Source organism: Heptranchias perlo, chromosome 17, assembly GCF_035084215.1.
Source record: "Heptranchias perlo isolate sHepPer1 chromosome 17, sHepPer1.hap1, whole genome shotgun sequence".
Classification (NCBI taxonomy): domain Eukaryota; kingdom Metazoa; phylum Chordata; class Chondrichthyes; order Hexanchiformes; family Hexanchidae; genus Heptranchias; species Heptranchias perlo.
In genome coordinates, this window is record NC_090341.1 from 14741081 (window position 1) to 14758653 (window position 17573).

Consider the following 17573-nt stretch of genomic DNA (forward strand, 5'->3'; position numbering starts at 1 on the left):
CTCCTGATTGCTATTCCATCATTCCTTCTGGAACATGCACATGAAAACAGAACAAGGCTTGTTTATGATGCAGAAATCCATAATCAAAAAGGGTGCAGACACTCGGGGTAATTTACAACTTCAGCGGGGATGGTTAACTGGCAGTAGCCCGTTATAAACCCCATCTGATTCTCCCGGTCTAGGCGCATACATGAAGAATGACTACTTGGGCAAGGCACTGGCGAGTTACCATTACCTATGGAACCATAATCCAACAAAAGCCAACACCTTCAGGAAAGGAGTGAGGAAATTGGATGGGGAAAAAGTCAGTAATTTCACGCTATTGTTAGGAGTCTGTATTATTGAAGTCTAACAGTAATTCATTTCACCTAGACTGATATCTTTCTCCCTCCCACTCTTCTCCATCACCTGATGAAATAATAAACCAAATCATAAACTTCTCTTCAAAGAAATTGTTTTCAACCATGTATGCCTTTGGTTAAAAAGAAAATGTCGGTCTCCTCTTGTAATACATTGGATTGAGAAAGCAGGCAACTGACTCACTCAAAGGCCTCTCCCAGTTATGCTCTCCAGGCAATTATTAGGAAGCTCCCAAAAGCTGCCTCCAGATATTTCCTGTGGGTAAACACATGGCTTCCTCCTGTAATGGCATGACTAGGGGAGTTGGCCATTGGAAATAATGGGCATAAACCCTACATCCAATGTCTCTCTGACAGCACCTGTCATGACCAGTACACTGCCGCCATGCTACTTGGAATCTTACTTTATTTGAAACAAACCTATGGGGTATTAACCTGGAAAGATCATCAAGAATCAAAAGAAAAGGCTTTATTGAAATTGGACTTTAATCATCATCATTACCTCGATGCAGAGGCAAGGAAGCATGTAGTCATAGGTCAGAGAGGACGTGGTATTAATCTGCAATAACATACAAGAAGTAATTCAAAAAGTTAGGCAACATGTTCAAAACGCTTCAGTAAATGATGAAATCATGAGTATAAAATGACCACAGAATAAACTTCAGAACATTTCCCAACCTGGTCCACTAACTGTACCCGTGCAATGTAATGTTTTGTCTAAAATACTAGATGATATACAAATGTAACCTATATCTCGTTAGTATAGTGGTGAGTATCCCCGCCTGTCACGTGGGAGACCGGGGTTCAATTCCTCCAACGGGGAGATTGTACTTTCTACACACAATGGGTTGTAGAAGTTTGGAACTCTCTTCCGCAAATGGCAATTGATACTAGCTCAATTGCTAAATTTAAATCTGAGATAAACAGCTTTTTGGCAACCAAAGGTATTAAGGGATTTGGGCCAAAGGCAGGTATATGGAGCTAGATCACAGATCAGCCATGATCTTATCAAATGGCGGAGCAGGCACGAGGGGCTGAATGGCCTACTCCTGTTCCTATCTCAGGAGAGATTAGATCATTGTTGAAAACTATCAATACATTAAGATAAGTACAAAAATACACTAAAATAATATACAACCTCCTGTTGATTGGATGAGAGCATCTGTAATATTTCCCCCCTCAACAATTCCATTCATTATTTCAGTCAACCTCGGAAGTGTTCAGTGACCAGAGCTGTGCTGTGAAATATTTCTAAAAGTGATCTGCATCTCAATTAAACAGGAAATAAATTCCTGTACTACTGAAATTCCTTATCCAAAACTCTGCTGCCTGCATCCAATCATGCACCAAGTCACATTCACCCATCCCTCACTGACCTACATTGGCTCCCAGTCCCCCAACACCTTAGATTTAAAATTCTCATCCTCATGTTTAAATCCTTCTGCGGCCTCGCCTCTCACTAGCCCTGTAACCTCCTCCAGCGTTATAACCCTCTCCCAAATTCTCCATTCCTCTGACTCCAGTCTCTTGTTCGCTGCCCCTCCTTTCACCTTCCCATTGCCGACTTTGCTTTCAGCCACCCAAGCCCCGCACTCCAGAATTCCCTCCTTAAACCCCTCGACCTCTTCACCTCCCTGTCCTCCTTTTAAGATGTTCCTTAAAATCCACCTCTTTGGTCAAGCTTTTGGTCACCCATCCTAATAGCTCCTTCTTTAGCTCTGATGTGGAGATGCCGGTGATGGACTGGGGTTGACAATTGTAAACAATTTTACAACACCAAGTTATAGTCCAGCAATTTTATTTTAAATTCACAAGCTTTTGGAGGCTTCCTCCTTCGTCCTTCCTCCTTCCTCCTCCTCAGCATCCATTTATTTCCTTACACCTGTGAAGTGCCTTGGGATGTTTTTGTATGTCGAAAGCACGATATAAATGCAAGTTGTTGTTGCTCAATAACCAAGAAACATCACCAGACATAATCCAGTGCTCTATTAAACCTAATACATTATTCTCTTCATGTTTTCTCTTTCTTGGAGTCACTGCACTAAGCACCATTTCCTGGCTCTGCAAATTGACAGGTTACTGATGCCCAGAGTTCTGGAATGCTGCTCTGCAATAGCCCACCAGCTGGTACTTGGCCTCACTGCACATGTAGAATTGGGTTTTGAAAAGAACCCACCGACTTTGCAAGATCACTTGTCCGTTCCTGTTCAGATATCTTATTTTCAACAGCACATTCTCTCATTTCTATCGAGGTCCCTGACCTGTCAGCATAACCAGGCTCCATCTGCTGGATGCACGCACAATTGCATGATGCAGTTTTAAAACACTGAAGGCTTAAGGAGACTCTAGTTTTCCAGACCACCATTTTGGGGAAGCCGCCAATCAGCAGGCTTGATTTTCACTGCCTCCTTCTGGCATTAACTGGGCGATAACGGCCTCTAAATGGGGTTTACTGCCCCGTTAATGCCGGAGATAAAAGGGGCCTAGTGCCAGGTGTATAAAACGCCCGCCTGTTTCAGGCGATAGTCCCCTTTTAATATGGAAATCGGGGTCCTGTGACGTAAAGACTTCGATTGCCATTTTAGGTTGGAGCTGGTCGGGGTCTGGACCGTGCAGGCGATGGATCGGAAGAGGCCCGCCAAAGGTAAGCGTTGAATTATTTTTGTGGGCGCTCCACCACGGCCCACAAAGAATCCGGGCCGTTACCGCCCTGGGACCCCCCCCCCCGGGATTGCGAACCCCCTCCCCGCAACCTACTTAGCTGGCGGCCGCACTGGCCCGATTCTGAGACCCCAATGTTTGCCCCCCCCCCCCCGCAGTTCGCCCGCCAAATTTAAAATGAGGCCAGGGCCTCAAAATCTCCGGGGGTCTCTCCGCTGCCGGAATGGGCGGCCGACCAGTGCGCTCCGCCGATCGACCATCCAAAGGTCAAAATAGATCCCAGCTTCTCTCGAAAACTGGCGATCTGGGGAATGGTTATCCTCACCACCTGTAACACAGCTCTGTCCCAATTGCTACCCTTAAACGTTGCATCGCACCTCAGGTTTCACAGGATTTTATTAAAAAAGACCTGGTGGTCACAAGTACCGAATCCCTTGTTACCTCGCAACAGATTTAAATTTGTGTCAGCTTCTTACCAGCTGAACTGAGTTCTTTAGCTCGCGACACCTCAGGGCCTGTTTGTAACATAACATGGCTGTCACAACATGTCCTGGGGGGACAGTAACTATGATCTGCTTCTCCTCAGGAATAACAGAATAATTCAACTCTGGACCTAAAGTGAAACAGGAGAATAGTTTAAAAATATTAAAAACGATGTAATATTTACATGAATTAAGTTCAGTAATAAACTTCAAATCCAGTGCGAACACAGCTAAGTAGATTTTAGGACGTTGTCAACTTTTTAACATGGAGGGCCGGATTTTGCTGTGAGTTCAATAGACTTGCACTTGCCCTTAGACATTCTTTGAGCTTTTGCTCAGCAACTTCCTCTAAATTAGAGATCCGAACAGTGCATCGCCCTCTACAGGGCATCTGGGACCTGTGTGTACAGGGTAAGCAACCGTGTATCTCCTTAACCAGATTGAAGCATGTTAATAAGCCACGCAGTGACTGAACCAGGAAGTGTAAGTTAGAATAGTGAATTCACTGTCAAATCAGGTGCAGAAAGTGAAATAAAGAGAGGGGAAGACAGATTAAAATTAGGAGACAGAGATAAGAGATACAGAAAGAAAAAGTAAAAAAATAAAAATGTATTTAAATTTAATTTTAAAAAAAACGTCCAATAACAATTAAAATCTTAAGGAATGAGACTCCACACATGTTAAAGTTATTTTTCAGTGCTAGAGAGGTTGTTTGACAGTCATTAAGACTTACTGCACTGTTTAAAGGACAATTGCATCAGAGAGGACAAGCCCCAACTTTTTCTGGTGAGTTTAGTCTGTATGTACGGAGTCAGTGCAGGAACTTCACGCTGTTCCATTTGAACAGGGGGCCAGCTGGCGAGATTCCATTCTTGCAAAGCTTAGAGAGGAGCTGTGTATCTCGTTCAGCAACTTCCGGATTTCCGCGTGTGCGGTCAACGAAAGTTGCTGACCTGTTTGCACAGAAATAACAGTGAGCGCTGTTAGGTCATCAATGACCTTCCCTCCATCATAAGGTCAGAAATGGGGATGTTCACCGATGATTGCACAGTGTTCAGTTCCATTCGCAACCCCTCAGATAATGAAGCAGTCCGTGCCCGCATGCAGCAAGACCTGGACAACATCCAGGCTTGGGCTCATAAGTGGCAAGTAACATTCGCGCCAGACAAGTGCCAGGCAATGACCATCTCCAACAAGAGAGAGTCTAACCACCTCCCCTTGACATTCAACGGCATTACTATCACCGAATCCCCCACCATCAACATCCTGGGGGTCACCATTGACCAGAAACTTAACAGGACCAGCCATATAAATACGGTGGCTACAAGAGCAGGTCAGAGGCTGGGTATTCTGCGGCGAGTGACTCACCTCCTGACTCCCCAAAGCCTTTCCACCATCTACAAGGCACAAGTCAGGAGTGTGATGGAATACTCTCCACTTGCTTGGATGAGTGCAGCTCCAACAACACTCAAGAAGCTCGACACCATCCAGGATAAAGCAGCCCGCTAGATTGGCACCCCATCCACCACCCTAAACATTCACTCCCTTCACCACCGGCGCACTGTGGCTGCAGTGTGTACCATCCACAGGATGCACTGCAGCAACTCGCCACGGTTTCTTCGACAGCACCTCCCAAACCCGCGACCTCTATTACCTAGAAGGACAAGAGCAGCAGGCACATGGGAACAACACCACCTGCACGTTCCCCTCCAAGTCACACACCATCCCGACTTGGAAATATATCGCCGTTCCTTCATCATCGCTGGGTCAAAATCCTGGAACTCCCTTCCTAACAGCACTGTGGGAGAACCGTCACCACACGGACTGCAGCGGTTCAAGAAGGCGGCTCATCACCACTTTCTCAAGGGCAATTAGGGATGGGCAATAAATGCCGGCCTCGCCAGCGACGTCCACATCCCATGAACAAATTTTTAAAAAGCCTCGCCGTTGTTTTCACAGCAAAATCCGGCCCTGTGTTTAGTCAGCTAAACTGAGGAGGGTGTTCACAGTCATTCCATATTCCTTTTGGTGTCCAGATAAAAATCTCTTACATACACATCCGTAATGTCTGTGCAAATCAAAGGAGTGCTTCCATGACGCTCTGGTGCTTGTTTGGACATACCGGGCAGAAATGACAAAATATGGTTGTATTATACTCTGTTCACCTCGTGGTGTTGCTACTGACTGAGTTACGTAAAAGGAGTTATAGTTCATACCAGTGTTATAATCCTCCACCTTGTACTTTTCAGTTAATTGGGGTCCGTAATCTGGGATTGTCTTAACTGTAACTTCCACTTGAGACCCAGCGTCTGATTCAAAGCATTCATATATGAAGTCAGCCTGTATGCGTTTAAAAAAAAAAGCACCTCTTTGAACGTCTTCAAATGTAGATAAACACTGTAACCTGCATTCAATTGAGAAGCACAAACAATGACTTCCTGTGAAACTTAGACTGTCGCTCCTGAGAAGTGCCTTGGGACGTTTTACTACATTAAAGGCGCTATATGAATGTAAGTTGTTGTCATCGTTGTTTTTGCTTACAGACCGAGTGTGTATCACAGTGTAACACTGATACCAAGATATCCACGGGGGGCATAACCCCAGCAGTTACACCAGGATCGTGCCCGCTGTGGGACTCCGCCATTTCCCCTGCTGAGGGTTCCAGGGTCAGAAGGAGGGCCTCCGTGCGCAGTCCTTTGGTCGTTTGAGAGCACATCTGTGGCACGGACCCCTTACCAAGGATCCCCAAAACACCGCTGTAAGCTGGCTGGCCGGAGGTTAGCATGCGTCCCTCCCAGGAGAGGCGTTTGGGTGTCCCCGTGTCACGGGGCTACTTAAAAAGGTGAAGAAAAATTGCCTCCCGCCCCCCGATCTTATGGGATCCAGGCCCCAAGCACAGCCTGGACCTCCTGGTGGGCCCTACTTCTGGCATTAGCAGCCAGGTGATGGTATGCCAAGTCCCGACTGAGGGGTTAGGAGTGGGAACCTCCTGATTTAGACAGCTCAGATCGCTGACGTCACTGGCCTTGTAGAGTTGATGGACTCTCCACCCCCACAACGTCATGCAGAAAACTCACGTTTAAGGATGGGGTCCGGCCAAATCCACATCCTGGCCAAGTATGTGGACATTCCAGCAGAAGTCTGCCAGAACAGCCACACAATTTTGGGGGCCACAGTGATTAAGCCTGACCCCATGGAATTGACAATTCATTACACTCCTGCTCAGGTTTGAGATCTTGGGATAACAGGATTTAGAAGCCCTGGTGTGTGTGTCTCTTCAGGGCAAGATGTGGGGCAGGAGGATTTAGAAACCTACGTAAATGTACCTTCAGGGTGAAAATCCACTATCCAGATTCCATAAGTGAAGCCATTCCCAGATGCAGGATATGTGTCCCTACACATTCTCATAAGCTCGAGACAAAAAATGAGGTATTTTTGTCTAGTTTTGGTTGAATATTTGTTCCTTTAATTCCAGTCATAGTACATAAACCGTTTAGGAATAGATTGTAGTTCGGATCCCTGCAACAAACTTATTTCAATAAAAAGTTGTATATTTTGACAGTCACACGCTGGAGAGAACAATAATTCACATTTAAACATTGCAGTGTGATTGGTTCAGTTTCCGACGGACAGATCCTCTTTAAATTTGAATGGTGGGATATTCAAAATCCAAGAAGTGCCAGTATTTCTTATCGGGACTGTAAATTATATCTGAAAGTGGGGTGGGCAGTTTGAAAATCCCAGATAAAGAACCAATCAATTTGAACTGTTGAAAGAGAGAGAAAAAAAATCAGACTGAAATTCTATGAAGCAATTAGATTAATTAGGCTCTTGCAGTGGTAAGAAATGTAAGGAAAATAAACATTGTATTATTTGAAAGTTATTTACAAAGGGCACTCTTAGTTCTTAGAGTTAGAATTTTTTTATTATCTTAACCAATCGAGGTGTTAAGTGGACGGGCGTCTACTGTAGATATCGTTGTTATTTTCTGGAATTCACTGCCTGAAAGGGTGGTGGAAGCAGATTCAACAGTAACTTTCAAAAGGGAATTGGATAAATACTTAAGAAAGGAAAAAATGTGCAGGGTATGGGGAAAGACCAGGGAAATGGTCTAATTGATAGCTCTTTGGTAGCACAGGCACGATGGGCTGAATGGCCGCCTTCTGTGCTGTATGATTCTATGACTATTACAATTTGCTTGCGTATCTTTTGTAAAATAAATTTGCTTGATATTTTAAACTTAAGAGGGTCTGATGTGACACTCCACCATTTTCAAAAACTGGAGTGGGGTCTTATTGAGGCAGAGGATATTTCCAGTAGCTAAAAGCAATTACCAGACTGGATTTCCCGGGCATGTTACTGAAAGCTTACCGAGATCTCAAGGCAAGGATAGACACTCTCAAAATGTATGGGGATTTGGAACGCATCTGTGTGAGTGATCTAAGATACAAGAGCCAAAATAATCTAGAGTAAGGTTAGAGAAAAGACCCAAAAGTGTAATAAATCTCGGCCAACGTTGTCTACCTCATACGTTGCAGGAAAGGATGCCCCAGAGCATGGTACATTGGCGAGACCATGCAGACGCTGCGACAACGGATGAACGGACACCGCGCAACAATCGCCAAACAGGAGGGTTCCCTCCCAGTCGGGGAACACTTCAGCAGTCATGGACATTCATCCACCGACCTTCGGGTAAGCGTACTCCAAGGCGGCCTTCGAGACACACGACAACGCAAAATCGTCGAGCAGAAATTGATAGCCAAGTTCCGCACCCATGAGGACGGCCTCAACCGGGACCTTGGGTTCATGTCACGCTACACGTTACCCCACCAGCGAACAAATGTTATCTGTTTTTAATATAATGGGTCATTTGCTGGCTCTCTCTGCCTTCCGGATGTTTCTGCCTCTCTCTCTGTTTTTTTTTTCTCCTTTTTTTTCTCTGTTTTTTTCCCTGTTTGTTTTTTTGTTGAATGTGTATTCGGGGGTTCTGCAGATGACACCTCTCTGTCTGAACACGGTGATTGCCTTGGCAACGGGCAGTTGCAGAGGCAGTCTGTAAACACCATGTATTATTCAATATGTATAAATGCGTAGGCTTCAAGGAGATCTTGAAACATTTACCTGAGGAAGGAGAAAATCTCCGAAAGCTTGTGAATTTAAAATAAAATTGCTGGACTATAACTTGGTGTTGTAAAATTGTTTACAATTGTAATAAATCTGATACTGGAAGCTTCTCGTTGGACCAGTTTGGATTTCCATTTGCGCTGACGATTGGAGACACTGAAGGGCACAAGCCTCAGTCTGTCAACTGAAGGCCACCAGGCTGACAGTGGATGATAAGGACAAAGTTGAGACAAAGCCAAGTGATAAGGATTAGATGAAGTAGAGTGGGAGGAGGCTCATGGAGCATAAACACCGGCAAAGACCAATTCTGTCGGGCCAAACAGAATTTACAGCACAGAAACAGGCTACGCAATGTGAACTCACTGCATTGATAGGCTGCATGTGGTTTCTCCATTGGATTTCGATCTCGTCATTTCTGTTGTTTTCATATTCAAAGAAATGAATTTGCACTCCTTCAATTTTCACTGGCACTGCATGAGAAGGAGAGACAAAAAAGGGGAGTGGTGAGAGAAATTACTTTTAATTCTGATACCCAAAAACGAAATGGAGGGATGAGTGAGCAAGTATCTATTGGCAAAGGAAGTTGATCAGATGATGTCCATTTAGCTGGGTCACAAAGTACAGGAGCAACTGTACACCCAGTTTAAAGTAAAAGTTTTATTCTGATGCATGGGGGGGGGGGGAATTTTAACCCTGCAGGACAGGAGGGGGGATTAATTCTTAAAAATGTGAAACCTGACCCCAACCCGTTGCAAACAGGCCTACTTCTGGTTTAACCAGGACGGACAAGTAACCTGCTCGAGAGGTGGGTCAGTAATTAAAATATGTTAATGAGGCTGGGTGCCTCAGATTTTACCAGCCATAGGCCTGGTTACCCAGGGCTCAGGAAACCCAGCAGTTAAAGGGAGGAGAGAACTGCCGGATACAGCAGGTAAATGCTTTTCCAGCACTGCTTGTGGGACAGGAGGAGCAGGAGTGCTTCCCACCCCGGCCTCCCAAGCAAACCCGCTGACCGTCCCCGCGATCTCCAGACCTCCCCGCCACCCGCCCCAGCGGTCTCTCCCTCCTTCCTCTACGGTCCCCGGCTGTGACCTTCTACCGCAGGCCTTCCCGCTCGACAGCCGGACAGCTTTCAATCTGGCCAGCTGTCAGGCGGGAAACGGGAGGAAAAAAATTCAAATGAGGTCCTGCCATTAAGTCCAGCAGAACCTCCACATTTTCCAGCCACTGACAGTCGCCCCCACTCCCTCTCCGCCTCCCCGTAAATACCAAGGCCATAGTCTATTGAATTCTAATCTGACCTGAACTCTGGAGCCAAGCCAGGATTGTAAACAATGAAACCACCTCATTCCAGACTCACACCTGGATTATAAACCCTGGAACAAATTCATTCCAGGCTCACACCTGGACTGTTAAGCCTTGATCTCATTCCAGACTCATAGCTGGATTGTAAAACTTTGAAAACTTGCTTACTCCAAACTCACACTTAGATTGCAATACCTAGAACATACACTCATAGCAGACTCACACCTAGATTGTACACTTACACCTGACTCAACTAGATTATATATCCTGGAGTGTACACTTACACCAGATTGACAGGTGGAAAGCAGGCTCACTTCAAACTCACACCTGGATTTTAAAAACTTGGGGGCAATTTTAACCCTCCCCACCTGGCGGAAACCAGGCGTGTGGGCAGTTAAAATCGCCCAGGTCATCTACCCGCCCTGGAGCTGACCTCCCGGGATTTTAATCTGTTCAACCAAGCAGGCAGCAAGGACACCCGCCCAAAACAAGCGGGTCCACTTTACCATGAGCATGTCGGGTCCCGATGACCTCACCGGGACCCGACTGCAATTTTAACTAGATGGCCTGAGCGGAACACGTGAGTGAGTTTCCATCTAGGCCAACCCAGCGACAAAGAGGACCGGGAGTCAGAAGAGGGCCAAAAATGTAAGATTAAACATTTTTTTAAAAAAAATAAAAGGAGTGCTCCTCTGGTCCCCACAAGGAAAGCGTCCCCTGCCCCCTCGACAATCCCCCTCCCTCCCACCAATTGCAGGACCCCTACAGGTTGACCCTGGCAGCTGATTCCGTCACTTACCTTCTATCGTTGGGCAGAGGTGGGAAGCTGTCTGGCAGGAGGCCAAAGAGTTAAAATATCCCGGGCCTCATTTCCGGAACAGTGGGTGAGTTCCTAACTGACCGCACTGCTCACCCACTGAAAACTGGTCCAAAGTTAAAATTGGGCCGCTAGAGTTGACATGTACTTTAACTGTGATCCCGGGTGGAGGTGTTAATCCATCTAGTTTACACGAGTTGCTCATACCTCACTGCCAGAACATAGTTATACAACAGGCAGTGTTCATAGGCCCTTCCCGTGACTAACAGATTGAATTTTATTACCACTCATGAAGATCCTAAAATGGATATTGAAAGATTCCAGACCAATCGTTCTTCAACACTATCAAACACAGGACAAGGCTTGAAATCCCAGGTACTCTACAAGGTATAAACTCAACCCCTACCTGTGTTGTTTATCTTGATATTCACTCGGACACATGGGATGCATTTTGACGATAAACAGAGTAGTACAGTGGACATATGGAGCCTGGACCAGCCCAGATTGAATCCATCAGGAGCTTCTACTTGCTCCTGGTGTGTGCAACTCTCTGTGAGAAACAATAAAGAACAAACTTACATTGACCAAGAATAAGGTCAGGGGCCCAACATCCTCACCGATAGGAAACTCCAAGCTTTCTACTCTTGGTGGGGTTGAAAATAGAGGGCCCAGAGTGTGTTGCTAAAACGCTACTTCTGAGGAGTGAGGGGTTCTCCATTCAACATGAAAGCCCGGCAAAAACTGTGATTAGCGGAGTGGGGGAAAGACGAGGGGGCATTGGTGCAGCTTGCTCGGCTTGGTAAGCTACAGTAAATGTGGACGCCATCGTTGGTAACAGAGATGCACCTTATGGGCTGATGGAGCTAGGAGACAGTTGAAACACCCACGGGCACAGAACTCTATCAGCTGAGGGGGGGGGGGGGGAAGGGGCTGGGGGACTGCTGAGCTTTCGTAGGTGGGAGGATGCTAGGCCAACTGTGCAAACAGGTGGGAAACGTGCACACCAGTGGCACTATATCTATGAGAGTGGATCTACATTTCAGGTTAGGATTTCCCTCTGGGTAGATGACACATTGTATCGATGGGTGGAATAAATTTATTGGACATTCAGGGATTACTGAAGAATTAATTCTTACACATTCATGTGTCGCCAAGCAATGTCTCTGTGGTGGAAGTGCTTTGAGATTCTCGGGGCTAAAATAATGTAGCAGTATGGGGTACTGCAGCTGATGTCACCTGACAATACTTCTGACAATGTAAAGACCAAACACTGCCATCTATAGGCGTAACAGGTACGTGCTGACACTTTTAAAATGGGTTTTCCCATTGGCAAAGCCTGACTTTGGAGTTTTCAATGTATATTAAGATGGAATGTTGTGACCCAGTCAGCATTTTTAATATATAATAGACAGAGTAATTGCAAATAACACGGAGTCAAACCAAACATGAGCAGAGGTGTTACCTCAGCCTTATTACTAATGTCTTAGACCGGTTAAAAAATGTTAAAACAATAATAATGAAATCAGAAGCACAGTGGACATCAAAGACTGCATGCTACTATCAGCCATCATATTTTCAGTACTGGAGCTGTTGGATTTAAGAAAAATGACGCGGTTAATTCTCACCTTTGGTGTCCATCACATCACTATGTTGAACTATTGGATTATTTTCTGTGTAAAACATTACTCTGAGAAAATGTTGAGGCCCTGGTCTCTGCTGGTCTGTCTTAGCGAAGGTGCCCAAGGTTACATGAAAAGGTTGCTCAGTCTACAGTCTCCTGGGCACCCTCTAGTGGTCGTTTAAAGAGCCTCCTGAGATGGAGCCTGGGAGCAGGTTTGGTTTGTAGGATTTTAACCAAGGAAAGCCACATGGGGCTTAGGGGGAAAGAGAGAATAAATCTGGAAAAGGTTCAAGACTTGGACAAAATTCACCCCAAACATTGGAGATTTGAACCTTAATCCAGAATAATTACAATCTTAAGGATTGCGAGTTAAAATTATTTAAGAAACTTCAAGAGGACAAAGACCTAAATAATAAACGCTGAGCTGTCAGAACTGTGAAAATCAACAGATCTAGGTTATCAGTAAAAACAACGTTATCTATCTGTGGCATGCAAGAGTAGGAGGAGGTTATGATCTTGTACTTGGATTGAACAAGAGGGGAAGACTTTGACCAGTCACTTTATACTGGGGCTGAGAAGTGTGAAAGAGAGAAAAAAAATCACAAGAAAACAGGAAAAAAATCCTCAGCAGAATCCACAATTGTGCAACACAGTCCAACAAATATATCAGAAAATCCAAATTAAATGCAGGTCGATCTGCATGAAAAAGAAAATTGCAACAAAAATAATATATCAGCCTATATGAAACAGAGTACCACAACAGGAATATTAATATCCATCCAAATTTACAGAAGAAGATTGAACTTCAGAACTAATCCACAGAACAAGTATAAGAACTAAACTGCAGGAATATCGAGCAAAAACACTGGAACTGAGAGTTACAGTGGAATCTCCATTATTTGCACTTTCAATCATCAGTCATTTTTTTTAACAGATGTCAGAGCTTCAGGTTTGGAGACTAGAGGGAGTCAAGACTGACGTAATTTATATTAAAAAAAAGGGGGGGAAAAAGAGAAGTTAATTCAAAACACTGATTGAAAGAAACTTTGGGGGATCTCGGCTATCCACCACTTTCCATTGTTCACAGGGGAAGGGGAACGGAAACAGTGGCCCTCTCCATTACGGCAGCGGAAGGAAGGAAGTTGCATTTATATAGCGCCTTTTACAACATCCCAAAGCGCTTTACAACCAATGAAGTACCTTTAACGTGTAGTCACTGTTGTTATGTAGGAAACGCGCAACCAATTTGCACACAGCAAGGTCCCACAAACGGCAATGAGATAATGACCAGATGTTTTAGTGATGTACAGATTGAATCAACAGGATAAAGTCAGATTTTAAGATCTAATATGTAGAAATAAATTCATATCATTGCAGAAGTGGGCACTAACCCAAACAAGATGATGACTCAAACCAATAAGAACTAATCCACATAATTATATAACGATTGTGTCAAAGCTAACAGAAACCACAGTGAACGAGAAGCTGTTGCAGCATCTCCAGCACAGCAATCTACTTTTCAATCACCACCTTGATTTCACAGCGATATCTGATTTGAGATGCTCTTAATCTCAAGCTGCTAAACCCAGAAATAGCCCTCTTCATTTTGAGAGCCTTTGATTGGGTGCAATATCCTGGACTAACTATGAGGCTGGGCCTTTGTGGCGTGTCTGGCAGGGGGTTGAACCAAATATATGGCTTCCTCAGAAAAAGCACCCACCACTTCATTAGTGAACACTTGCCTTCAAAATTTACCCAGGGGGCCCATCAGAAAAGCGTGCTCGACTCCATTCTGTTTCCGCGTGGGATCATGACTGGAGCAGTGTCATTAGAGCATGCCAGGAACACAAGATGCTGTAGCTGTGCTTCAGCTTTCTGTATCAATCCAAAAACAAGAAGTCCGTGCAGAATATATCACTGGTGAAGCTTCACTTGCTGCTGCCCCAGCACACGATAACCCCACGCCCCCAGAGAGTGTCATCCAGAACACAGTCCTTTGTCCGCCAAAGTTCAAAGGGATTACTTGTGGAATGGAGGTTCCTGGGGAATGTTATTGGCCACCCAGCAAGTTCTCCCAATGTTCTTCTGTATTCCCAGAAACTATTGCAGTGAACCTTATGAGGCAATCATCCTTGGTATGGCAATCTAGGCCTGAGCACCTGTTGTTCTGATACCTAGCATACCAAAATATCCACTAATGTACAGAACTAATAGATGAAACAGTTCAGAGCTGTAAGAACTAATCTGCAGAATTACTCAATGGATCTGTTCAACAAAGCACAGCAGTAGAAATGATTAACATAGGCATCACCAATCCAACTATGGAACACGAATATGCAAATGGACAGAAATAACTGCTGCAGTTTCCTCTTTGCTTCCACAAATGATTATCCCAGGAATCATTTATTTATAGGGAATGTCAAAAATATTAACCAACTATTCACTACTTTATCAGTTACACATCTGTGGAGGGAATTTTTCTGCCCATTTTTTGCTCCCTCCCTTCTTCCTGCTCTGGTTAAAGGCATTGACTCCTTGCCATCCAATGCCTTGGCCAAGTGGGTAATGCAGAGTCTAGAGGCGAGTGTCACAGGCCATTCAACTGAGGTGGGGAAACAATCCTGCCCTCCCCTGACAGCCACGCACATGCACTCCCAGCAGGGTTAGCAATAGATACCGCTGGATACCAATCAAGAAAGGGAACCCTGGTTGAATTTCCATCCAGTAATTCAGGAACACTCTGGCCAATTGTATTGCTCTTTCGGTTGCCCTGGCTGAGGTCAATTATCTCAGCAGAGAACAGAGATTAAACCTAGGATCTTCCTGGTCAGGATGGCTCCGCTACCACTGCCGTAACCAGCCGAGTGCTCTTTAATATACTTGGAATTATTAATCCTGCGTAACTATTTCACCAATTATACTTTCATTATTAACTGATACACGTATTGAGTAATATTAGGCAGTATGGATATGCAGTAGGCTGCTAACTAACACTGTTAGTAAAACGTGAGGGTCTTTGAGTTTGTGCTGTTGCCTTGTTCATCAGAGGGAAGAGGTGAGCAGAGAGGACATTCCCTTAATGAGTAAAGGGAAGGTGGGAGGAAATAATGGAGATTGCCCCAGTCTGATCTCACGCACTTCCTAGCATCCAGTTTTAGTACAGTGCTTGCCAAGGTTTCAAACAGAGAAATGAACGGGTTACTGCTGCCGTTACAATTGGAAAACCTGGGCCAATGTGTAAATAAGGCCAGAGAGACCAATCTATGCCTACCAGCCAGGAAAAGGAGAACGCAATGCCTCACATTGCTACTTCAGTTGATAGACTTTCCAGTTGTTGGCCTGCCTTTTATTTAAAGTATTCCCAGAGGATATCTTCCTACCTATTCCTAATGCTCAAAGGCACCACCGTTGCAGAGTCCCCCACTATAAGCATCCTGGGAGGTCACCACTGACCAGAAGCTTAACTGGACCAACCATGTCAATACCATGGCTATAAGAGCAGGTCGGAGGCTATGTATTGTGTGACAAGTAGCTCACAGCTTGACCTGCAAACCGGTCACCAACTTCAAGGCTCAAATCAGAATTGTGATGGAATACTCACCACTCACCTCACTCAAGAAGCTTGACACCATCCAGATCAGAGCAGTTTACTTGATTGGCCCACGTGCAACTGGACTCAATATCCACCCTTTCAAGACCAACGCACTATATATGATCTACACGTTTCACTGTAGCAACTCACCTCTGATCCCCACCACCGAGGAGGACAAGAGAAGCAAGTCGTGGGAACACCATCACTTCCAAGTTCCCCCCATGACACACAACATCCTGACTTGGATGACTATTGCTATTCCCTCATCATAGTTGGGTTAACATCCTGGAATTCCCTACCTAACACCATTGTGGGAGCATCATCACCATAAGGATTGTAACGGTAACAGTTATAATCAGTAACTGTTCAAGGAGAAGTCCAACCATGACCTTCTTAGAGCAGTTCGGGATGGGCAATAAATGTGACCTTACCAGGATCGGCAAATACCAAGATCAAATAAAGAAATATATAAAAATTACAGAACATGGTTTGGAAAAATTCAGCTTTTGAATTTTTAAGTTTGATTCCTCCAAATCTGAACTTGGGACCTCAGTAGCAAAAGGGGAAAGAGTCTTCATCCCTCACCCAACAGAGATTTGGAAGCAGATCTGTCAGAAATGAAAATGGCAGCAATTCTTACCCAGGCTCCTTGGTAGAGAAGTGAAACTTGGAAGTGAAGCTGATTTAAGGTGTAAGATTGGGGTCACCTCATGAGTTTCGAGCCATGCGATCTTGCATGCACCCTTCACTCTGATACCAGTTTACTTCTCGTTCTTCTCTCCCTCCATTTCACCATCAGTGGCCATTCTTTCAGCCATTATACCTCTAAATCTGGAACTCTCTCTCTAAATCCCTTATCACCTCACTCCCTGCTTTTAAAAGCCACGTGAAATCCTTCCATTTGACCCCTTCCCAACTTTGTTTCCATTTTCTGCATTGTCCACTTCTTCCCCTTCAGTCCCGTAAAGCACTCCGAAACATCTGTCTGCATGAGGAGTGCTACGGAAGTGTTGAGTCAGAAAGACCAACACCATGGCAAATGCCAGTCAAGTGAACTGCAAGCCTATTGTCACAAGTAAATTAAACTGTCTAATGTACCGAAGTCCATAATCTATGGATATTATATCAGTAAAAAGCTGTTCATTGTTTTTCTATGTAGGAGCTGCCCATATTTGTGGCTGGAAGGGTTAATTCTACTTGGCTCAACCTACATTCCCATTGGTTGCTTATGTGGTGATGTCACTGGTTTGACAAAGGATATGTTCACATGTACAATGGAGGGGGCAGTGAACAAGTACAAAAAATGTTAACATTTATAAGGTCAAAACGATTTAACAAGAGCGAGAATTTGAACCAGGAAATTAACATACAGAGAGGAATAAATGAAACAAATACATACCTATCTCTAGGTGTTCCTGTGAAAAGAGCAGAAACATTTGCTTAGTCAGTTACCCAGATCCCACAGTTCATATAATGGCAACACTTCTCCATTATAGAGGCCATTTTACCAAATATAATGTCACGTGTGTGTGTGTGTGTGTGTGTGTGTGTGTGTATAAAATTCTCTTTCCCCTCACCCAATGTGATCATTATCCTAATGCATAATTAGATA

At 44.6% G+C, this 17573-nt stretch overlaps 1 protein-coding gene across 2 annotated transcripts in view; it reads right to left on the reverse strand.

Annotated features, from left to right (window-relative positions):
* Positions 1–17573, reverse strand: part of LOC137334085 (interleukin-17 receptor E-like) — a 58272-nt gene that overhangs the window by 21534 nt on the left and 19165 nt on the right. The window contains exons 2-7 of one of the 2 annotated variants that reach the window (XM_067998554.1): positions 17361–17376; positions 11155–11298; positions 8990–9096; positions 5719–5842; positions 3497–3633; positions 862–918 (exon numbers count right to left, since the gene is read on the reverse strand). In XM_067998554.1, the coding sequence (XP_067854655.1) occupies positions 862–918; positions 3497–3633; positions 5719–5842; positions 8990–9096; positions 11155–11298; positions 17361–17376 (585 nt within the window). The remainder of the gene's footprint in view (positions 1–861; positions 919–3496; positions 3634–5718; positions 5843–8989; positions 9097–11154; positions 11299–17360; positions 17377–17573) is intronic. The other variant, XM_067998555.1, reaches the window with a different exon arrangement.